At 48.1% G+C, this 24,802-nt stretch overlaps 1 protein-coding gene across 1 annotated transcript in view; it reads left to right on the top strand.

Annotated features, from left to right (window-relative positions):
• LOC118236418 (serine/threonine-protein kinase SIK2-like) overlaps positions 1-24,802 on the top strand; it is a 43,668-nt gene that overhangs the window by 13,372 nt on the left and 5,494 nt on the right. Inside the window, exons 3-11 of the mRNA XM_035434780.1 lie at positions 715-778; positions 7,945-8,106; positions 15,983-16,107; positions 16,612-16,735; positions 19,458-19,684; positions 20,023-20,175; positions 20,490-20,648; positions 23,432-23,669; positions 24,108-24,392. Of these exons, the coding sequence (XP_035290671.1) occupies positions 715-778; positions 7,945-8,106; positions 15,983-16,107; positions 16,612-16,735; positions 19,458-19,684; positions 20,023-20,175; positions 20,490-20,648; positions 23,432-23,669; positions 24,108-24,392 (1,537 nt within the window). The remainder of the gene's footprint in view (positions 1-714; positions 779-7,944; positions 8,107-15,982; positions 16,108-16,611; positions 16,736-19,457; positions 19,685-20,022; positions 20,176-20,489; positions 20,649-23,431; positions 23,670-24,107; positions 24,393-24,802) is intronic.

Below are 24,802 nucleotides of genomic sequence, written 5' to 3' on the forward strand. Positions count from 1 at the left end.
GCACATAATTCCTTTTCATTATGTTTTTTTTTTATATTCAGCTGTTAGTTAATAGAAGCCCTTATCCATGAGAACACAGTAAATATGATTTCCCCACATATTGCTGGATATGCATGGAGGCACTTCCAGTTAACACCAGTTCAGCCCGGATTTGACCATCAGTGTGCTGAAATCTAACTCAACCTCTGCCCACAATGCCATCGTTGTTCTGTGCCATTTATATCAGTACAGAGCATGTTCCACTGTTGCAAAAGATGAAGTCAAGGAATACCTTCCCAAATCAATTTAGCAATCAAACACTAAGATCTGATGTAGAGTAACTACAGCAGCAGTCCATTATTGGTGCTGTCACATAAAGATTTGCTAAGCGCAACACAAAGGAGTGATTGCAATCGCTTAAATACAGCTCCGATTACGAGGTTATTAATAAGCAAATAGGATGGAACCATGGAGAACATTAAATGAAGCCACCGAAACAATCTAAAAATGAGTCTAAGAATGATCAGTACAAATTGTCTAAAACAGTTATACTATGCCTAATAAAACCCAATTACAGTCATTTAGTAATTTCCTCATAAAAAATGAATACTCATACGAATTCACTTAAATTGGCAAGTGTGCTTGGCACGGTAGGAACAAAGTGTCTGCAGATGGGGATGTGTTACTGAGAGTGAACTGTCTGTCCCTACCCCCTCTCCCGTCTCGTCCCCGCAGGTTATGGAGACCAAGAATATGCTGTACCTGGTGACGGAGTATGCAAAGAACGGCGAGATTTTCGGTGAGTGCCTCTCAGAAATCAGCCTGAAATCACATGAAGATTTACCGTACAAAAACGGATTTAAACTATCAGAAGCTTGATCGGCACCATGGCCGCACAGGGGACAGGGAAAACCCCGCTTCGTGTTTTGCGATAATTTCCACATGCGCCCTTCCTCATCGTACCTGAGAGTGTGGAACGCTGGTCAGCTGCCCAGGAACAGGTCTCAGAGCGCCATTAACGTGTGTAGTGTGCGGATCTGCAGCCAGTCAGAGGGGCACAGCAACGCTCTTCGCTACGTGCTGTTTTGCCTTTCGCGCTGAAGGCCTGGGAGGCGTCTGTGACGCTTCTCCTGCCGTGGTAAATGATCTGAGGCGCTGACGTGGCTGGTTGGTGAACGAGGCCGCTCTTTCGCAGCGTGGCCGACTTACATAAATGTACTGTCCCGGGGCAGCGTTGCATGCTTGTTCGTTGGTAACGCATCAGATGTTGTGAAGCGACCGTTGTGGGCCGATAGGGCGTGCCCTGCTCCAGTTCCTCAGATGTGTCTGCTGATGTTATGACCATATAAGTACTGCTACAGCCACCATTGAAGTGGAAAACATGCCAATTCAACTGTTTAGTTCCAGTCCAGAAAATACAGTGACGAGATCTGAAAGCACTGTGTTCCAGACCCAGGGTCCTCTCCGGCATCAGAATGGTGCTCCATGGCTTCTGTCTTATCAGACAAGCAGTTTTTTTGTTCTTTTCTTTTCCTCTTCCTCTGTATCTTTCTTCTCCCTCTCTCTCATGTCCATCTTGGTCTGAAGGATTTCATTTCAGCCTCCCACCTATGCAGTGCTATATAACCATATACTGCAGATGTAGTGTTGGTTGATCCCCCATGTGAGTCTTAAACTCTAACTCTTACTCTTGGGCATTGTTTCATTGTGACCATTTTGATCTCTGTTGCTAAATGTGGGTCTGACATCTCTGTTACCCTCTGGTTAGCAACACCTTGGTTTGAAGTTCACTCTCCGTGGCAAATTTCACAGGTCCGCAGTGCCCTGAACCCTGAAACCCGGCCTTTTTCAGGCAGCAGCGCAGGTTGTAAAATGTCACTAACAGTAACCCTAGGGTTCAGAGTTTGAGCTGTGTATTGTGTCCAGCGTTCATGGTTGAGCACCTCTACTATCGGCTCCTTTAAATACCTTATTTTATAATTATGAAAGTCAGGACAACCAGAAACGAATTTTAAAGTTGTGTATCAATTTAAATTATTGAGGATAAGACAATAAAATTGAATGTTTATGTCCATTGTTGTCCTCACAGGGCTTGTACCCTGTCATACTCCTTGTGTGAAAAACCATCTGCATAGAAATGACTGGACTTTATTTAGTTTGTTCCTTAATTTGCCATACTGTTTGCGATGTACCATTACATAAATAGTTTGTATATAAATACTTATGTGAACAGCATTTTCAGCACTGCACTAAAAGTAACTTATGCTTATAGGAGAAAAAAGGGGATTTTTAATAATAATATAATAATAATTTGATGTACATATACACACTGAAGTACTGTTGTGCTGTACAAGCCCTTGTGAAGAGAAGCACAGAGCACACAGGGTTCACATTTTCATCTACCTGACTGATGGGTGGTGGAGACGTTCCCAGCTCTTAGCCCGCATGGGTGACGAAACTACGCCACTGCTTTCTCAGTGCGCCTCAACGGGGGGTGTGAAATGGAGGACGCTGGGACCAGGTGAAGAAATAGGCGCAAAATGCGTCTCTAGCCCTTCAGTCAGTGTGCGTGCGCGAGCGTGCGTTTAGGCGCGCGTGAGGAAGTAGGTCACACTTTAAAGGCAGGCTCTGCTCTGTGATTGGAGAGGGCACTGGTGACTAATGTGCGGGTCATTTGATCGGAGCAGCCGTTCGTCAGTCCCGAATCGATACGAGCGGAAAAGACCGACGGCGTCCGGATCAGTGGACATTACTTAATGATAATGGATGGCTATGTAGACATGACACAAGAAGCCTGTGTAATGCCTATGCCTGTGGTCATTTATCTGCTAGCACCTGGTCGATACATGTTTATATGATATATATTACAATGACTGCATTCAGCACTGTTATTACGGACATTCTGAGTTATAATGCAGCGCATTACATTATGGAAAAAATACTTTACGAAAAAAATACTTTTACATTTGTACTTCATGCAGTTTTCAAAAGAGCACTGTGAACTTTTCTCTCATTTTAAAATGATTTAAAGGTCGAACGAGAAAATATTTTAAAATTCGATATCTCAGGTACTTAATGAGTAATGTCACAATTTTTGTAGTCTATTAAAAATAAGTTTGAATGGGCAAAGATGCAGAAGATGTGTAAACTTTTGTCTGAGAAGTTGATTTGCTGCTGTCACAATATAATATTTTAATCCAGTGTTTCACTAAATAACATTATTCTAAGGGGTACAAGATAAATCACAAGGACTTTTTTGACACAAGAATGATATTTTCACAAGGCGAGGGAAGGTGTTGCGTTCGAGAGAGAGAGGGAGAGAGTGAGAAAGGGATATACTGCATGCGAAACAGGACTCCAGAATCAATGGGGCTGGACTGTTTCTGCAGGAAGTCTTGGGTAATGGGACATGTGTTAATGGCGATCGATGGATCAGAGATCCGCCCTGGGCCGGGATGCCTGTGACATCCGCTGTACCGTAATGCAGACGCAGCCCGATTCTGTACCTGCAGTGTACCGCACACACACACACACACACACACGCGGTCACTGGTGGTCTCTTCCCATTTCCACACACACACACACACACACACACGTATTTATATGCATAGTCTGGTTTAGATGTCCTACATGGCAAACTGACATTCTTTAAATAGGTTGTGGGTATTCAACACTTGGTAAAAAGATTTTGCAAAAAATTCAGGTTTGCACTTGCATTTGCAGATACACATTTATTTATGCATTGTGTATGCACAATAACCCGTTTTTTTAGTGTTCACCACTGTTAGGCTTACTTACTGATGCTTTCATCCCAGTATGCATTGCATAGTTAACTTCTTCCATATTAACTGTTTGTACAGCTGATCATTCACTGAAACGTATTCAGGCTATAGTTTAAGGGCAAGCCTCAAACCTGCTGGTTAAAAGGTGCAAACTAACTAATACATAATGCACTGATAAGCTGGCCAAGATAGCCAAAAGCAGTCAGTTCAGGGAGCAATGTTGCGGTTCTTGGGGTAGAACAAGTGCCTTGATGACAAGATGGATCGTAATTGGAGTAAATTGTTATGTTTTGAAACACAATGCCCAATGAAACACAATGCACAATGAAAACAACAATGGCCAGGGACCAAAACAATTCTTGACTCTATTAAATGTCTGTCAGAAAGAGGACAGTACGGCAGAGGAGAGAGTCCACAACATAATTTATTGTTTGCAGCTTTAAAGAGACAGTTCACTTTCTAGGCTTAGCATTGCTGCTCTTTGAAGTTACTTGTAGTGTATTTTTATTTTCTTGCTTTATGCCACAATTCCCCCAGATGACCCAGTACAAGCTATTGTAAACTTGAGGACAGGCTTGAAGGGCATAAATTCCATGTAGAGAAAGGAGGGGGCCTTCTGTGGAGCCGTACGGAGGCCCGCCTGTCTTCAGAGCGTGGCGCTCTCTGTCTCCCTGCTGCCCCGGAACGGCCCGCATCCGGCCGGGGAATTTACGGCCAGCTGTCCCGCTCGGATTCCCCCTAAAACCTCAGCAGCTGTTACGAGATTACAGCTGCATTGATTGCCTGCGTTTTTCTGTTGTATTTAACACCCCCCCCCGCCCAACCCCTCACCCCTTCATCTCCTTTGCGGTCCATCCATCCCTCCTCCCCTCCCTGCTGCCAGTGAATCAACCATCCGGAGCTTACCGGTCGCTTTGGCTTCAGGCCTGCATTGGTTGCACCATAAACCGGTGAACCAGTCACAGTCGAATGGGGTACAGTTCGAGGCTCTAATCATAAAGATAAATAAATATTGCTTTGCCAACTGGCCTGACCTACAACTTAAAAAGAAACCAAAGCGCAATGTCTAACAGAGCAGCTGATGTCGTCCAGCTCAAAGTCCAGGCATTTGTCTAACCTGGAGAGAAGGGTAGGGTTAGTTGAAAGGCCACTGTGTTTATCGCAGAGGCGAACAGTGTGACAAACACTAAGGGGGGGGGTCTAATTCGGGGCACCCCGCTACATTCCCACACCAGATGTCTTTTTTGATTAGCAGCGTGGCTCCAAGAAGCTTCTGTCACCGAGAGAATGCGCCGCAGCCGCTGCGTTCTGGAATGTTGCGCCTTCTGTCTAACCAGCGATCACATTCTACCCCTGCAACACCTCTACATTTTCCCATCTGGCAGAGAGCTCTACCTCCTGCCTAAACACGCGCATGCATGCGTGTGCCCATGTACCGTACGTACGGACACACATGCACACACGCATATGCATGTATAGACGTGCATATGTGTGTACACACACACGCATACACACACACACATGCTCACACACGGACACACACACACAAACACACACACGCACACGCACGCTCTGTTTGCTGGGCTCCTTGCCTTCTCACAGGGAGCCAGATTGGAGTGTTAATGTAAAGCAGGTGTTCTCTTCTCTCAGTCGCTGTCTCACACTCTTTCTCCACAAGCCTGACTCTGGACCCTTTCCCGTTCCCTTGAACTGACAGCATCGCCTACTTCCTCTTAACTCTCATCGCCGCACTCCCAAACCCCCTCACCCACCACCCCCCACCCCCGCCAGGCTGTCGGCCAACGCCAGCCAGCACCACCACAGTCTCTAGAGCTGCCCAACTGTAAAGTGAAGCCAGTTCTAATGAACTTGCTGAAAGAGTGATTGCACCTGTCGGGCACACACTGTGGGCCTGTCTGGTGCCCCCCTCGCCCAATTCTTTGTGTCCGTATGGCCGTAGTGAATAAAGAAATCCCACACTGATGAAGTGTGAAGCGTGTTTGTACGTAGCGTTGCGCGATGGATAAAAATGTTTGGTATAGGCTTGCTGTACAGTAACTGTTATGTGTGTGTGATCTGTAGAAATGTGAGGGGCTGGCATTGACAGGGGCGGCTCTTGTGTTTGGTAAGGATGTGAGGTGTGGGCATTAACGAGAGCTGCTGGTGTGGAATAATTGGGGATTATGTTTTATTATTATTAGTGTCAGGGGGCAGAAAGGCTTAGTATGGAAGCTGGATTTAGTAAGGGGCTAACAGGCCGGCTACATTGTGCTATAGGCTTGGTGCCGCTTCTGTGTGGCCCAACAGCTGCTGTTTCCAACAGCCAGTCTTTAATCTGCGGCAAATTTTAGAAAAGGTGCGTTTGTGTGGAAAAGCGAGTCTGGTAGAGCTGTGATTTCTGTGCCCAGAGTGAGGAGGTGCGATTGCTGCTGCTCTCCTGCTCACATGCTACCTTCCCCTCGCTCGCTCTCACGGGGTTTCCAGCTAGCGCCCGTTTGTTTCTCCAACCTTTATTCCCCAATAAATCGCCCCCAAAAAAGAGCTGATTTTGATTTTGCTTAAATACTGGTTAAATAAAAGTGCATTTTTAATAACCCTTTAGTATTCTCTCTCACCTGATTTTCTATCCATTAGCTTATGTTTGATAGCCCCCCATCTCACCCATCACCTGCAGATACGGCTACATAAATTAACTCAAGCTAGATGAGTTGAGAAACTGCTTCAGCGGGTGAATTTTCACGTGTGTGTGTGTGTGTGAGTGTTCATGTGTGTGTACACGTGTGTGTGTGTGTGTGTGTGTGTGTGTGTGTGTGTGTGTGTGTGTGTGTGAGAAACTGACCCAGTTACAGGGGACACTGTTGGAGTGCAGTGGCAGGGGGAGAGCAGCTTGCAGCAGACCCGAACGCCAGCGTCTCGCAGTCTCACAGTCACTGAGCACAGCCGTCCTTTACGCAACAGGCTGTGGTCAGGACAATGATGTCATGCCAACCGCCTGCCGGTCTCACGCACGCAATCAGCCCGCTGCCTGGCAACCCCACCCTACTGAAAGACTGGCTGACAGCGAGAAGTGCCTGCAAATTAGCAGGGGAATGCAGCCACGCACACACATCAATGCACATTATGTATGTACCCATGAGCAGTTACTCACACATGAGTGCTCGTGTGTGTGTGAGTGCGTGCGTGCATGTGTGTTTGCGAACAGAAAAATGGCTTCGTGTTGGCAGCTCGTAGCTCGTATCTCCAACAGCACAGCTGTTTCCTGAATAGAACCATGTTCCTTCAGCCATCTTAATTCCTCTGAGTGTTCCTGGTAGGCTGTAATGACTGCTTTATGCAGTCTTCACCTGCACATTAAGCCGCAGTGTAACAGCCCTCTCAGACAGGGGCTCTCGAGCAGAGCTTTGAGCGATTAGCGGCTTACACGCTACGCGCTGTCTGGGGCGTGTGCATTAATTACACCTGTACACTTGTGCCGGGGCCCAAGTTTTGGAAAGGTTCTAAATGCGTGAGTACGTAAACGAGAATCCTGTTTTAATGAATTAATCGCGGCAGCCATGGTCGACCTCACCCACCTTGGATGCGCAGATGAATCCTCCACCAAACGCGTTCCCAGCTTTTCGTATTCCTAAAGATGGCGACAGTAGAGCAGGCTGGCTGGACAGGGGAGGGATTACGCCAGACATAAAGGCCAGCACAAAGACCCAACGGTGTCCTCTTCCTGGAAAGGCAGTGAGAGAGGCAGGAATGTCCGAGGGGGGTGGGGGGGGAGGTTGGGATTCATGCGCCAGCTCAGCTTTGGGAGGCTGGGCCCTGCGCCCCCTGAACGTAGCCAATAACATCACCTCCCCACCCTGGGGGAGGGGTTTGTTCGGTGTCCTCCCACCTCTTTGGACACCCGTGACTTTCAGCTACGTGTAGCTATGAGGGAGCGTGGCAATATTAGCGCTGGTCGGTTGAGAAATCATGTCGGAGAGATGCCAGACTGCATGGCAGCCCAGCAGAAGTGTCCGAAGGCAAAGGTTAGAGCACGCAATGAACGGAAGGAACGCGTGTGAATGCTTGGGCTGATGAAGGGTTTACATTAATCAAATTGAAAGATTAAGGGTGTGAATTAGTGGCGAGTTAGAAAGTCCTCAGCCTTGATGTTTTTGTGTGACTGTTTAAATCCCCCCCGCCCCCCCAGACTACCTGGCCAGTCACGGGCGGCTGAGCGAGCCGGAGGCGCGGCGGAAGTTCTGGCAGATCCTGTCGGCCGTGGAGTACTGCCACAACCGCAACATCGTCCACCGCGACCTGAAGGCCGAGAACCTGCTGCTCGATGGGCACATGAACATCAAGATCGCAGGTATGAAGTCCCCCCCCCCCCCCACACACACACACACATGCGCACACACCACACTCACGCAAGCATGCGCGCACGTACATGTACACCACTGCCGCTCCATTTCAGCTCCCAACCCCAACCACACTCACCCCACTCTGGCCTTGTCATGTTTCAGAAACTGTTTGTTTTCTCTACCAAACACTTAAGCAAAAATATCCAGAATGTAAGCTGTCACTATTCATTTTTTGTGCTCCCCCCCTCCTTTTTCTCCCTAGAGAATGCCCAAATGCCCAATCATATTTTTAACTGCAGTCTTTTATTTAAGCTCTACTTGGCTTAGTAAGTAAGCAAGAGCTAGACTAAAAGAGAGTAGCCCACATTTGCATGCTTTGTGGATTTCCAGAAATAATTTAATTGGGTCAATAGAGATCTCTTATCAGCTTATGAACTGATTTGTTCTTGTGTGCAAGGAAAATTTTACAAGGCTTTTAAAGCCTTATATAAAACTCCTGTCACATGTGTGCAGCTAAATAATCTTAATGCTGACTGGTTTCACACTCAGAAAATTAAGAGATGTTCCATCTCCCACCTTATTTGTACTTTGTGTTAATTATTTAAACTGAAGCTTAAGGAGGGAAATTAGGAGTGTCAATTGATTAAGTTAATATTAGCATTCCCGCCTAATATTAGCATTAGCTTTTCGCCTTTTTAATATTACTGTTGCAGCAAATTGGATTAATTTACAGTATATGTTAAATATTTAGAATCTATGGTGCTCTAAGTGGAGATTAGCCATTAACATTGAGAAAACTCAAGTCTGAAGTACCCTTGTTGATATAAATGCCTTGGTTTAGTCCTCCATGATAATCTGAGCTTTAAAGGGGGGCATAGAAGTATTAGGTGATTTTGCTGGGAGAGCACTGCTTTCTGTGGTAAATTAAATGAAACTATGTAGGGACCTTGGATTTTTAACTTGCACTCTACTTTATACTGCTGGTATGTGCTCGATTTACTTTAGGTTGCAGATGTGTGGGGCAGTAATGATTATTAACTCCAAAATTAACTTGAGCTGAAATGAACTGAAATTAAATCGAGCTATTGGATGTTTTATTGGAGTACATAAGTTTGCCCCTAAACTAGCCATTCAAGGTGATATAGGGTGGGTGCCATGCCTAGTTAAACAAAAATGTGAAATGGAAATGTAATGGAATCACCTACTTCAAATGCATGAGCATTTGAACAACAAGATTTTCAGTACAAGGTGCATCAGCCTTGGTCAAAGGAGGTAATTCAATATATACTGATTTAGATCTACAGTACATATTTGAAATTTATACTTAGCATGAATTTCATCAAAGAAAAATGTTAGCAAATTATACAGAACAATGGAAGAAGGATGTATTGAACAAACCAAAATTGAGACTCTAAATTTGAATCTTGTTTTAGTTGAATTAGTTGTAATCTGGAGAGGGGTCGAAGGTCAGTTTGTGCTGAAAATAGGTACCTTTTTCAAGAACAGCAGTTTTGTACACTTTGTAACATTGTAACAAAATTAAATCCACTTTCTGTTTCATTGTACTAGTCATGATGATTTGAGAGAATCTATTTTTGGTGGTGATATTTGGCTGGTGATTAATCTGTTAAAATTACTTTTTGAGGAGGAAATTTTCCTTTGACCAAAATTTATAACTAGTGCTTGGAAAAGAAAGTTTATTTTATGTATAGAATTAAAACATTATACCTATTGTGTTATATATGAATATGAGGAATTATGACAATCCTTTAGTTTTTCTCATTTGTACTCTATTGGATGTGTACTGTATGAGTTATGGTGTCTAGAATGCCTGTGTGTTCTGGGCATCTTTCTGATGTAAAACACTAAAATAAATCATCATCATCATTATCATCACCCCCAGTGCCACAACCGCCACTATCGATCGGAGAGCACAAACAAGCATGTAGTCTTGCGTATGTTCAGGTCTATAGGAAGCATGTATTCTTGCATATGTTCAGGTCTATAGGAAGAATGTATTCTTGCATATGTTCAGGTCTATAGGAAGCATGTATTCAGTTGTGTTCAGGTCTATAGGAAGTGTGTATTCAATTGTGTTGAGGTCATAGGAAGTCACTTTTGGAGCACAGTATGACAGCATCTTGTGTGGAGCAGTATCTTAGTGACAATTCTACCATCATTGGAATATTTGTTCATGAGGTGAAATTTCATTGTGTCATTGTGATTGATAGGTCATTGGGGTCATTGATGACAGTCCTTCTGCTGTTTTTGGTTCCTGTGTGTGTGCGTGTCCCACAGTCTTATATCAAACGCTGGCAGAGCCAGTGCCACCTGTTGGTGGCAGCCCTGCAGGGCAGCACGTAATTGGTCTAGGTGTCGCTCAGGGAGGGGGGGAGGGAGGGAGGTTGGGTTTCAGTAACGCTCGCTTTCTCGTAGCCCACCAGTGATTAGGCACCTGTGCTCTGTCCCTGAGGTGCACTCCTCTGCTCCGATACATGACCTGCACAGCTCAGCTGTTGGAAAGGAAGGAAGTTTGTAGTCCTCTAAAATGAGAACAGTGCAGTAATAAAAACACCCTGTGAACACAAGTCGGCATTTTTGATTGAGAAAGAAAGGAGAAATCTGGTCTTTTCTTTTCTAAATCTGAAAATAAATAAACGCTGTGTAGCGCTGGTGGTGCGGTAGCTGTTTGGCGCGTGTGAGAGAGCTTGGCGGAGGTGAACAGCTGAAAGTCCTGAAGCGAGGCCAGGTCACGACTCAGCTGTCGGGGAGATGACGATTCGAGCAGCCCGGTGAAAACTCCCCCCCTCACAGGGCAGTAAAAGCCAGGAGAGGGATGAGGGCGGGGCGAGGTGTGGGTGACCAGACGTGGCGGGGGACGTGCGCATGCCGTGGCGTTTCAGCGTTCTTGTTCCCGGCGGTCACATTGAAGGCAGCGGGGGCTCACAGCAGCGAGCCCACGTGGGACGGGCTCAGCTGGCAGCAGGCCTTCCCAGGAACCCTCCGAGCCCTGATCCTGGCCTGGACATCCGATCGCGGCTCGGTTACCGCCGCGTATGATCGCAGGCTGCGGCAGCGGGTTGTGAAGGTCGAAAGGTCAGCCTTGGACACCGGGATGCCGCGTCCATGCCAGTGTTTTTGCAGTAATACCAGTCCACGTTCAGTTAAGGATGGGCATTGTTCAGATTTTTCCAATACTGATGCCAAAACAATACTTTTAAAAAGGTGTCTTTGCCTATGTGGTGCCTGAACCGATACCTTCGTTAAAAGAGCAACCTAACCCTAGGTCCAGTCATGTGACACTGAACCACTGAGCCACCTCTGCATCTCACTACCTCAAACTGTAAAGCCCCACCCCCTTTCTCCCAAACCGCCTACCCTCCCCCTGCAGCCCCCCCTAGTGTGCCAGCTGGCTCCTGCTCCCCCTCAGCCCCACAGTGCCCCCCGTGCAGCTGTAGGGCTGACATTTCACCAGTCTGTGATTTGATCCCTGGGCTCACCCTGATGTCCCGTCATGGCATGCGGCATCAGCGCCCTGCCCCGTCCCGACCCCCCCACCCCCTCCCCAAAGCTCGGCTGGGCGCTCAGCATTTAAAGTGGGGCTGTGTGGGTACGGTGTGTGGGCGCAGGAGGCTGGCGCACCCTGGCAGTGCACTGGCCGTTGGGAGGGTTCAGCACAATCCTGCATGTGCTGCGGGGTTGTGGGGGGTTCGATTCAAACACCTCCCCTCAGCCTATGAAATGAGGGCTGTCTGAGAGCAGTCACCCTTGAGCTGGAACACTACTATTCAAAATTTCTATTTGTTTTGGTCTGTTTGGAGGCGTTTGAATGGAACTCAGTGTGAACACTGATACCAGCAGTGGCTGAATTATAGTAGTACCTGGTATTATATGTCACATCGAAAACAAATCATTTCTTAAATGTCAGAGAATGTTCATTTGCATAGTGAGTTCATTTGCATGTGTTGCGCGTCCAAGAAAAGGATCCCTTTGAGAGCAGGAACCTACCAACCTTATTTACACACAGTTCATAAGTGACTCCAGCTTAAAACAGTCAACAAGGAGCATGTTACATTCACCTTGGGCCTGTTTATTTGTTAGTGCCTCTGTAAAAGTCATAAACGTCCCAGTTTAATATTAACCAGCACTATCACATCTGTGTGTGTGTGTGTGCACGTGTGTGTGTGTGTGCGTGTGTGTGTGTGCACGTGTGTGTGTGTGTGTGCGTGTGTGCATGTTAGGTTTCAGCCCCTCAGATCAAATACTAACAAATCAAAGCCAAGTTTGCGAGCCTCCTTGCGGAGCTAAGATGTCATTAGCACCAATATCACATTCCACGTATCAATGGCCCCTGCCCTCACCCCCACCTAACCCTGGTCAATACACCCCTCTTGCTTACTGTCAGTCAAAGTGTACCGCTTCCTCCTTCAGTGTCAACCAGGCTGTGCTTACTGTCTGTTCTCTCATGAAGAATCTGGTTCACCACAATGCCTGTGAGACTTCATTACCCAGAACACCCAAACACCAGAAATTATGCAAGTGCCTCCTTACAAATAACCTGGATGTTTTTGTCAAAATGGCTCAATCCATTGCAGTCCTGCATTCTGAAGCATCCTAGCAAGCAGGAATCCTGAGTGCTCGTGGTAGAGACAAAATAATTGCCTTTTTAACATAGTTTCAGTATCAGTGGAAATCAGCCTTTGCTAGCCCATATTGTTCATAGTAGATGAATAAAATGTGTTGTATCTCTTCTCGTTCCAATGCATATGACCCTTGTTAGTCCAAATGGGTCTCTCCTTGTTCCTGTACATTTAACATGCAAATTAATAAATGGGTTAACTGAGTGAGTGACACAGCTCTTCAGATACACTCAGATTGCCTCTTCATGTTTCAGTTAATGGAAATGTTTCAAGGAGCAGCAAGGAATGATCCACACCAGCGCCGTGTTTTGTGTGTGTGTGTGTGTGTGTTTAACATCATTTCTTTGGCCTACTCGTCTGTCACGGCTCATGTATTTCGAGAGCTTTTATCGGGAAGCTCCTGCATTCCTCCGCAGAAAAGCTTTTTCAAATCAGAAGAGCCAGGTGTCGGCACTCATCTCTGCCGTCGCCTTTCTTCTTTGTCGCCGGCGGGTATCGCTGCGTGTTCGCTGGGTAGAGTTTGCACGTGAGGGAACCTCCTGCCGGAAAGTCTGCGATCGGCGTCCGCGCTCCGTCCGTCGCCTCTCCCGAACCTCTCAAAACCAGAGAGCCGTTCGCAACACAAACTGCCAATAGCCTTATCTCAAGTGAGCTCTAAGCCTACTTATTTACTCAAGTGCGCTACTAATTGAAATTACAGGAAACTTTTTTTCTGAGATGTGAATTTGTTAATGTGCCTTTCAGTCCAAGCACAGACACGGTTTGTGGCGACGCTGCAGCTGGATGTACCGTATTAGCCTAAATAATACAGTAGCTCGTTTGTACCTGCGCTCTACGCGTCGCGCCCGCTCGTGCTGCTCCCTTCACGAGCTCGGTCTTATCACCGTTCCACGCGTAACCTTTGATGTCATTATCACGTGCTCACGGAGATGGCTTTCCTGCGAGGGTCCTCACGCGTGCACATTCCTGCGCTTCAACGGGCCCCCTAGTGGAGAAAAGGACAATAGCAGCGCTAGATCGATCACCTTTGCCCCGATATGAACGCTTTTATAATTGAGCTACAACGGCGTGCCTCCAGGGGTCAAAGCGCCGGGGAGAAGCGGCGTCTGCAGGTAAGAGCTTGTTGTGCAGACGTTTTTCTTGTCAGCAGAAGCTTAAGTGCACAATATCGACAGTGGGGGCACAGCGCCGGGACGCACACATCTGCGACTCTCAGAGCGGGAGACTAGTCTGGAAATGTGCGGAAACCCCCACCCCCCCCCTCCTCCCCACACACACACGCACACAGCCAGCTCTGGGCAGCGCTGGAGCATTGACGTCAACTGGCCTGATCAGTATTCAGCCCATGAATTGGGTCAGCTTCTCTGATATGTCCTCCATACGCTTGTCTCTCACCTTGCTATTGTCAATTTGACCCACCCCCCCCCCCCCCCCGTACAAACTCTCACGTACTCTGCCTCTCCTTCCCATCTGAACACATTTTTCTCTCCTTTTAAGCAAGTTCTTCTCAATAAATGGGGGTAAAATAGCAGACAGGCCAGTGACAGTAGGGTCTGTCAGGGCTGTCCGTTATCATTTTGAGGAGGACTTAGGAGAAGAATGGAGTGTTCGCTTCAGGAACACTCTGTCAGTCAGATTTTCCATCCCTAAGAAGATGGGCGTGGAGGGGGGGGGTCTACCTCCTACCCTGCACTTTTGGCAGTGTGCAACCAAAGCCCTCAGATCAACGCTGTCTCAGAGAGCTGCTTTAAGACCTTTAAGAATTCCCTCCCACTGCTCTGAGAGCAACGGACAGCAACCTTTATGGAAATGGAATGCACTGAAATGTATGCTATTGAAAAATATATTTTACAGCAGTGTAATATATTTCAGTGTCTTAAAGCAGTCATAATTTTTATATTTGCCAGAATATTGTGAAGTGCTGTAATGTGCTGAAAATATATTGGACAGCATGACGGGGTTTGAGATGGTCAGTGTGCATGTTTTTGCTATCTGGGTGTGCGTATAGTGGGCGGGACCACGGCCCTGATACAGCCTGCCCAGTGCCCAGCATGCAGGAGGAGGAGTGGTAGAGAATGAGCCAGAGATAAGGATGGTGGGGCATAGAGATGGAGGAGGGGGGATAATAAGGAAGAGTGGGGGGGTGGGGGGTCCTCCGAGACACTCAGTCCAGCCTTTGGCAACATAAAGGACTGAGTGCTAACAATGCAGGGGTAAGGAGTCTGTGTTGAGGACAGGGAGAAGGAGAGAGTGCAGGAGGCAGAGAGAGAGAGAGAGAGAGAGAGCGTAGTATGTTGAGTTTAAAGAGCATCATGGGCACACTGAGCAAAATAGCAGAGAGGCAAAAAAAAAAGCAGGTCACATGGTCATGGCAGCCCACTATAAATGTGAATCGGCATATCTTTACCTTCCGATATTCAGCCACAGAGAAAGCAAATTAAAGGAGGAAATCAAGTTCATCTTATCTCACTGATAAAAAAAAAAAAATAACAGTTGTAGAATGTTTAAATTCTACATTTTCAGACAGGTGTGTGGCACAAATGCACAGAAGTACATTGGTCACGTGCTGATAAAATTTTACTAGACAGCCGAAAAAATTGGCGGAATTGGCTAAATGGAGTTTTGGGTTTTTTAGAGCAGAACAGATGGACGCTCTGATTGCCCATTATTTCAAATCCACAGGTGATACATCCTTTTAAGAAATCATTACCAATTACCAATTTGCTATTTCATGAAAATGGCCAATAGCAAAACAGAATTTTGATGCTAATATAGTCCAAAGCGCTATGATCATAGTGTTTGAATTGTCCAAATTGGAACCTCAGTTGGTTATGTGGCTAAGAACGCTTGTGCTGTATTTCTCTCTCTCTTTTCCTCCTACCCTCTCCATCATTTTCTCTCCCCCTACCTCCCTGTCCCTCTCTGTCTCTCTATCCCTTTCTTCCCTGCTGCTGTACCTTCCCTTTCTTTCACAAGGATAGAAACCTTCGTTCCTCTCTTTCTCTGTTCCTTCGGCAGCTCGAGCGTGCCTGTGAGTTAAACCCTCTCTCTGTCCATTTCACAATTCTGAGTGGTTCTGTTCTTCTGTCCTCTTTTCCTCTCAAGCTTTTCCTTTTCGGCCGTGAGTAAAACCAGCTGTCACAGTTATTTCTTGGGTGTTTAGCTGCCGGCTGACACCACATTATGAAACCTAACTGCGGATCACCCGCCCCTCATTCCTCCCTGTGTTTCTCCTCTCCCCCAGATTTTGGGTTCGGTAACTTCTTCCAGCCTGGGGAGCGGCTGGCGACGTGGTGCGGCAGCCCCCCGTACGCAGCCCCAGAGGTCTTTGAGGGCCAGCAGTACGAGGGTCCCCACCTGGACATTTGGGTAAGGCCTGTTCTCTGTCCCAGCTGCCCTACTGCTTTCCTGCTGTTCCAGTTCCTTCCGTGGCGAGCGGAGCGGGTGCAGCCCATACCCCGAACGAAGCGGGTGCAATAATAATGAGGACTCGAGCCCTGTTCTTTAAAAGGTGCAGGGTCAACTGAACCGAACCCGGTTAATCGATTTCAGATCGTCTCCGTGCGCAGAAGTGCAGTTAGCAACGGCAGCAAACAGTTCAGTCAGCAAGGCACAGCGATCTAGGAGAGAGAGCCCTTTCTGTGTTGCTTATCTGCAAACTTAAAGTATGAATCATCATGTCTGATATGTTTAAAACTTTTACTTCCTTATAGCTTCTGCTGTGTCACCCGATTACGTACTCATCTCTGGCTTGCTGTAACACACCATCGTGTCTTAAAATATCCATTTAATGGCATGATGAGACACTGCTTGTTATCAGCTGGGAGATTAGGCTGTATTAAAGGTGTTTGGCTCTGCGCTCGTGTCTTGCAGAGTATGGGGGTTGTACTGTATGTGCTGGTATGTGGGGCCCTGCCCTTCGACGGCCCCACACTTCCAGTACTTCGACAGCGGGTCCTGGAGGGACGATTCCGCATCCCCTACTTCATGACTGAAGGTAGGACAGCTCATACAAGCCATACTCTGTGCACCATACATACACTACACACCATACGCCACACTCTGCACACCTCACACACCACGACCCACACTCTGTATACCACACACACCACACAGCAAACACTGTATACCACACACACCATACCCCACACCCTGTATGCCACACACACCATACCCCACAATGTTTATACCACACACACACCATACCTCACACCATGTAAGCCGCACACACCATACCCCACAATTTTTATACCACACACACCATACCCCACTCTCTGTATGCCACGTAACATACCCCACATTCTGTGTAACTCACACTGAACGCCATACTCTGTATACCACACACCATACCCCACATTCTACATACCTAACACTGTACGCCACACACACCACACACCAGGAACAGACCCAAACATCTTTGCACACCTGTTCACCAAAGGAGGCGGGGGTGGGGGGGGGGTAATTCATTGTGTCGCCCCAGCCCTGGGCATGGGTCCACAGGCACCCAGGAATGCGGGAGAGGGGGAGTGGATGGGGGAGAGGGAGAGAGAGAGGGAGTAAGAAACAAAGAGCAAGAGACGAGGCATGCTGTGCAGATGGCCCAGGGCCAAGATTGGGCAGGATCCTTCGAGGAGACAGGGGTGCACTCGTCAAAACAGTCAGGATGTCAGATTAGCTCATTCTGCTTGAGCGCTGCCTGTAGAGATTAACTTCAGAGAGGAACCCGGTGCGTTACGTAACTCGGGAAAGAGCCGTGGGGGTGGTGGGGAGAGTTTGGGGCTGCAACAAGGCGCGCCCGCTTTGTCTGAGACCTTGAAACTATTTAGCAATGTGTGAAACTGTAACTTAATCCTCCAGCCCATCCACAGATGCACATAACCCCCACTCAACACACACGCTCACGCACACACGCACCCACACACCCACACACACCCACACACATACGGGCACACACACCCACACACCCAAACACATCCACACACATACGGGCACACACACCCACACACACACACAGATGCCAGAGGTAAAAAGAACAGAATGTGCCCAGAGTCTTTTAGGGCCCCTGCCCCACATTTTCTCAGACTCTTGCTCCAGAATGCAGGAGCCCGTAGAGACGGTGTCTGATGCTGTTCCATCCTATCAGAACACAGTTTCCTCACCAGCTCTGGTTACTCGGGGCAGGGGTTCTGAAAGTAGGGTACAGGGCTCTCATAACCCCCCCCCACCCCCCCACCCCCCACCCTCGCACCTTAAGTAGACCTTCAGTAAAAAAATATTTCCCATTTTTAAGAATACGTTGTGTTTCTTTAAGTAAATTTTGTTTTTAAATATTTTGATAAATGTTTTGGTAATACCATAACCACTGTAGCTTATTGCACTTATACATTGCAAATACATTTAATGGTATAGAAATGTAATAGAATAGATCTTTTTCCCAGTTAAGAAAGATTGTCATTTTTTGAAGAGCATTGTGAGAAAATCTGAAAATGTCAGGCAGTGGAAAAATGCTCAAAAGGCAAATCACAGTCAAGAAGTAGGTGCATTTAGAGTGCTTTATAAATAATATAAATATCAATAAATGATCACTTTTCATGACTCAAAGGCTGCTCCTGCCTAAATAAATAAGTACAGTCTGGCATAGAATACCCCCAGATGTTCAGAGACATAGCCAGGGCGTTGTAGGGTGATGAGTAACCCTAGCTTTGGGTCACTGCCTGAGAGAGCATTCTCTCTCTCCCTCTCCTACCCTCCGTCTTTCTCTCTCTCTGGAACCTTATTGGTGCAACAGTATGTTTATACAATCAGGGTTGATAAATGGGGCCAGTAACTGCCAAGACACAAGAGAGGGAGTGAGTGGAGAAAAGAATGGTGTCATTAGGCCTGTCCAGTGCGCCTTGGCATTGTGGGTACTTTCCGGCATGAAGTCATCACTCCAGTCCCTGTGGCTCCCCCTAGTCTGGGAACTCCAGCACATTCCGTTGGTCGTTAGATTAGCAGACACACTTATCCAAGGTGACTTTAGCTTACAATCTGTATAGATATTTTCTGAAGCAGTTCAGGATAAGTACCTCGATCAAGGGTACAGCGACGGTTGTATGGCAGACCACCCCCCCCCCACCACCCCCCCAGCCAGGACTGGAACTTTGAAGATTGCTCCTGAGGCCCACTTGGAGCCCTGACCTTGCAGCACAGTGTTGCTCAACTCCTCTGTTTCATTTACTGTACAGCCCTTTCCAGCAGGAGGGTCAAAGGCATTCTTTTAAATCTACAAAAAATGCTTAATTGAGTGTAGAATCAAGCTTTTACAGTGGCTGTCTCAGGTCCCAGACCTAAACAGCCATTGACAACCTGTGGGGTGAGCTGAAGAGGAGAGTTCACAAACAAAGACCGAGGATGCTCTGGAGAGATTGCACATGGAAAAGTGGTTTCAGATCCCTTGCTATGTGTTCACCCACCTCATCAAGCATTATAAGAGAAGACTCATGGTTCTGTGCTGATCAGGGGCGGTTCCTCACACATCCTTTCACAGGGATGTGGGTGGGAGGTGAAGTCCAGGTCTGATGTCACTGCATTCCAGCAGTTTGCTTCTGATCCCATGAACTGCTCTTGTGTGGGGCCACGTTTTGCCTGTTGAATTGGCTGTGGGAATGGAGAGAGGAGGCATGTGACGAGGGGGATGAGAGTCTCATGTGTTCTCTCCCCCCCCCCCATCCCCGCAGACTGTGAGCACCTGATTCGTCGCATGCTGGTTCTGGACCCCTCCAAGCGGCTGTCCGTGGCCCAGATTAAGGAGCATCGCTGGATGGCGCTAGATGTCCCCGTCCAGAGGCCTGTGCTGTACAAGCAGAGCGCCCCTGAGGAAGGGGGCGTGGCCGTGGGTGAGCACAGCGAGCAGGTGCTCCGACTCATGCACAGCCTGGGCATCGACCAGCAGAAGACCATCGAAGTGAGAACCGCCCTTCTGTCTCAAACACACACACACACACACACACACACACATTCATATATTCATGTACTAACATATTCACACATACACAAGCATTGTGTTCGCTCGCACTTATAGTCACACAAACACTATGTGCACGCATGCATGTACACACACATACACACACACACACATTCATATATTCATGTACTAACTTATTCACACATACACAAGCATTGTGTTCGCACACACATATAGTCACACAAACACTACGTGCACGCATGCATGTACATACTCATACACACACACACACACACACACAGTCACACATACCCATACTCAAACGCTGTGTCTCACAGTCTCTGCAGAACAAGAGCTATAACCACTTTGCTGCCATCTACTACCTGCTGGTGGAGAGACTGAAGGCTCACCGCTGCAGTTTCCCTGTGGAGCAGCGGCTCGATGCCCGACAACGACGGCCCAGCACCATCGCCGAGCAGACTGTCGTCAAGGTAACCTTGCTTTTAGCCCTGGCACTGCCTCCAAGATGAGAGAGTGAGGCAGGAGCATTGGCATCTGTAGGTGATCCAAGTAATATTTCCTTAAATGACCTAGAGAAGCAGACAGGCTTGTTTGATGCTCTTTCAGATCCCTGTCCTTATATCTCTCCCAAAGATCATATGCATAAAAACATAATTAGAATTATAAGAACAGTAATTGTATTTGCATAATAGAAAGGTTGTAGACAAAATGTAGTCTAATGTAGTGTTAAATAGATGTTAGTGCTAGTAGTTACTCTCTTCCCCACCCCCCCCCCCCCCGGCAGGCGAGCAACACCGCCCCCCAGGTGGGGCTGCTTCCACAGAATGTCCGGCTCCTGCGCTCCCCCCTGCTCCCCCAGGCCTCTACAGAAACCTTCACCTTCCCACAATCCCCCTCTGCTCCCGAGCACAGCCTCATGGAGGAGGACGTTGCCACGCCTAAGGTCTGTATAGGTCATGTGACTTGAGAGGGGGCATGGGAGGGGTGCATACTGTAAAATCTAAATAATGTCATGTATTCATACTCTTGATGAAGGTGAGCAAAGTACAATAAACAATGTGGATATGAGCAACATGGCATACTCAAATAAATTTTATACTAATACAACTGTTTGTATATTCAGTGCAAGTCCTTCTTGCACTGCTCTTTTCTGACATTTACTCTTGCAAAACAGAGGGATATGCTTGTTTTAACTCTGCTTTGTTGGCTAGTCAGACCTGTGAATGTAATAGTATAAAACCCTGTGAGCAGCTGTTCAGATTGCTATGGCTTGCACTGTGGTTAGCTGATCAGATCGTTTGGCAAGTTGTTTAGCTCCCTGTAGCTGCTCGTGACCCCTGTAGCTGGATGCTCGAAAGCTTTTGTAGCTGGCTGCTCTAGCCTGCTGTAGCTGGATGCTCTAGAGCCCTGTAGCTGGCTTCTCTAGACTCCTGTAGCTGGATGCTCTAGACTGATGTAGCTGGATGGTCTAGACTAGCTCTAGACTCCTGTAGCTGGCTGCCCTAGACTCCTGTAGCTGGATGCTCTAGACTAGCTCTAGACTCCTGTAGCTGGATGCTCTAGACTCCTGTAGCTGGATGTTCTAGACTCCTGTAGCTGGATGCTCTAGACTCCTGTAGCTGGATGCTCTAGACTCTTGTAGCTGGATGCTCTAGACTCCTGTAGCTGGATGCTCTAGACTCCTGTAGCTGGATACTCTAGACTCCTGTAGCTGGATACTCTAGACTCCTGTAGCTGGATGCCTTAGACTCCTGTAGCTGGATGCTCTAGACTCCTGTAGCTGGATGCCTTAGACTCCTGTAGCTGGATGCTCTAGACTCCTGTAGCTGGATACTCTAGACTCCTGTAGCTGGATGCTCTAGACTCCTGTAGCTGGATGCTCTAGACTCCTGTAGCTGGATACTCTAGACTCCTGTAGCTGGATGCTCTAGACTCCTGTAGCTGGATGCTCTAGACTCCTGTAGCTGGATGCTCTAGACTCCTGTAGCTGGATGCTCTAGACTCCTGTAGCTGGATACTCTAGACTCCTGTAGCTGGATGCCCTAGACTCCTGTAGCTGGATGCTCTAGACTCCTGTAGCTGGATGCTCTAGACTCCTGTAGCTGGATGCCCTAGACTCCTGTAGCTGGATGCTCTAGACTCCTGTAGCTGGATGCTCTAGACTCCTGTAGCTGGCTGCTCTAGACTCCTGTAGCTGGATGCTCTAGACTCCTGTAGCTGGCTGCTCTAGACTCCTGTAGCTGGATGCCCTAGACTCCTGTAGCTGGATGCCCTAGACTCCTGTAGCTGGCTGCGCGCCTGTGAATAAGACAGGCGGTGGGTCACCCTTTTTCCAATCGAGAGAACAGGAGACATTATGTAATGTGCCCCACGGCAGTGAACAACCTCAACCTTCAACATGACCTGGACACCGTGTACAAAAGCCCCATCCCTCACAGCGAGACCGTGGGGAGGGGGGAGTGTCGGGGGGGGAGTCGGTGGGTGGGAGGGAGTGCGTACGGGGTTGCGGTCTTTCACGTGCGTGCTGAGTAACAGGCGCTCCTGGCACCGCTCACTTCAGAGCGAAAACTGGAATCACAGATCGTATAGCGCAAGGCAGGCCTCCCGTTTCCCCGGCAACGCATCCAGATGATTCCTGACAGTTGGAGAGTGGTGTGGTGGGAGGGGGAGGTGACATTTTTATGTGTACACTCCTGTCGTGTGTGTGTGTGTGTGTGTGTGTGTGTGTGTGTGTGTGTGTTTGCTCTTACCCTGTGCTGGTGGGACCGCTCTCCCCCCCCCCTCCCCCCCCCCCCCCCCCACACACACATCTCTTGCGATGTGACGGGAGAAAGATGAGGGAGGGACTGAGGACATGCTAGTTTACCACACATTAGGCTGCAGCCGCTGCACATTTTATAATCGCCTTTGTGAGCAATGTCAGATTGGTGTGTCATCTGTCCTCTTGCGAGAAACCCCCCCCCCCCCGCCCCCCCTGTCCCCACTCTCTCAGCACAGAGAGTCCTCAGCAGAGCAGGATGTAGCATGCCTGCAAATAAATCCGCCAATCAATCCATCGGTCAAATGTTACACAAGACCGTGACCGGAACAAAAGACATTGCTCCAGAGTGTACTGCGGAAAGCCAGGACACGGCTTTTAACAGCTGGGGCGTGGAAAGGAAAAAGCCCAGAGTGATGGCATTATGAACAACAAAGGGATAAACTGTTTTATCCAAGCTGCTCTCTAAATAGGAAGATGATATGAAGCGCAAACTCTCATGAGAGTGTGACAAAGGTTAGCACGTCAGCTCCTGAAAAGCGGCATTTCAAACATCGCAGAATCTGCACTTCTCTTTATGGTGCCCGTATGCCCTGGTTGTGGGCACTAAGAAGGAATCTATATTTCGCAGACTATATAAAAAGAACACAACCAGAACATGCAGTTAACAGAAGTCATTTTTTAATCAAGGTTAAGACTGTATCTACAGAGAATCCACCACTACCCCCAAAAAACAAGGAAAAAAATCCCTGTTAATCCTTCTCATGGCAACCCTAGCTGATGTTTTGTTAGATCAGAATTTTTTTTTAAATGCCAGTTTCATGTCTGCAAACAGCTAATGATGAGGCAAGCACACAGCACTGGAGAGAGTTTGAATGTCCTCCATGACAAACCAGCCCCACATCTGAAACCGGACCAGAGAAGCACTCACGGTCCGTCCTCTGCGTGTCCTCGCGTGTCCTCCGCAGGTGAACGGGTGCCTCCTGGAGCCCTTGCCCCCCGCCTGTGGCCGAAAGGTCAGCGCCTCGCTGCCGAGCAACATGATGGAGACCTCCATAGACGAGGGCATCGAGACCGAGGAGCCGGAGCCGGACGGGGAGGACGACCCCGCCCAGGTCTTCACCGCCTTCCAGACGGCCCGATTCGGCCAGCGCCGGCACACCCTGTCGGAGGTCACCAACCGGGGCGGGGCTGTGCCCAGCTCAGGTTAGCTCTATGACATCATCAGCAGGGGACAGTCGGTCCAGCACACTGCTCCTACTGAGAAGTCCATCTGTACCAATCGTATATATGAATTGAGTAGATGATGTACAATTAACATATTGATATTTTGAGTATTGGTGTGGTACCAGCGAGAGGAAAGCATGAACTCTCCAGAATGTCTCAGCAGTTCAGTAAAGAGTGCAAATCAAAAGCATGAGATCATAATGTTCTGAAGAAGAGTCATGTGGGGTCAAAACTTTAACCAGCCCAGTGGGCTAACATATCAGGCTTATAATGGAGCATATAGTAAGTGTGAGTCTTTACTGTTCTTTTGTATTGATCAATCAGGGAAGGGTGATGTCAGCAGCGGTGGACAGGCATTATAGGGAATATATGAGTGGGAAATATGAAGAGATGTGCGTGTGTGTGCATTGGCCACAGGGAAGCTGTACAGTGTCGGCCATAACCCGTCCCTGGGAAGCATGGACTCGGAGTACGACATGGGATCGGTCCACAGCGACGCTAGCCTCCTGGAGGATGCCCCCTTGTTCAACGAAATGGTCCTGGCCGACGCCTCTATCACCCACATGACCCCTCCCTTCACTGGCGTGAAGCCCACCAACCCCGCCATGCAGGCACTGAGCTCCCACAGGAGGGAGGCCCACAATCGCTCGCCAGTCGGCTTCCGCGAGGGCCGCCGCGCCTCCGACACCTCCCTCACGCAAGGTAGCTCCACCCCCTTGCTCTCTCTTCCGTCTGTGTGTGCGCATCTCTCTCTTTCCATATCTCTTTCTCCCTCGGTCTTTCTCTGGTCTGCTTTTTCCCTCTTGCTTGTCTCAGAATCTGGGTCTCTTTCTGTCTCCCTCAATCAATCTCTCTCTCTCTCTCTCTCTTCTATCTCTATCTCTCTGTATCTTTGGACCTCATTCTCTGTGTGTGTGCCTGGCTGTTGTGGAATCATCTCTGTCATATCTGTTAAACAATGTTAATCTCCTGCTTGCGCGTAGGTCACAACCAAACTAGTCATTCGCGTTGTGCATGCTGGGGTATAACGCCCCTCTCTGTTGGAACGGCCTGCTCCCCGGAGGGGGTCTGAGCGGCTCTGTGTATTTTGTCTAATAAAAGAGAAGCTGAGC

This window comes from Anguilla anguilla, chromosome 9 (assembly GCF_013347855.1).
Source record: "Anguilla anguilla isolate fAngAng1 chromosome 9, fAngAng1.pri, whole genome shotgun sequence".
In the NCBI taxonomy this organism is placed as follows: Eukaryota; Metazoa; Chordata; class Actinopteri; order Anguilliformes; family Anguillidae; genus Anguilla; species Anguilla anguilla.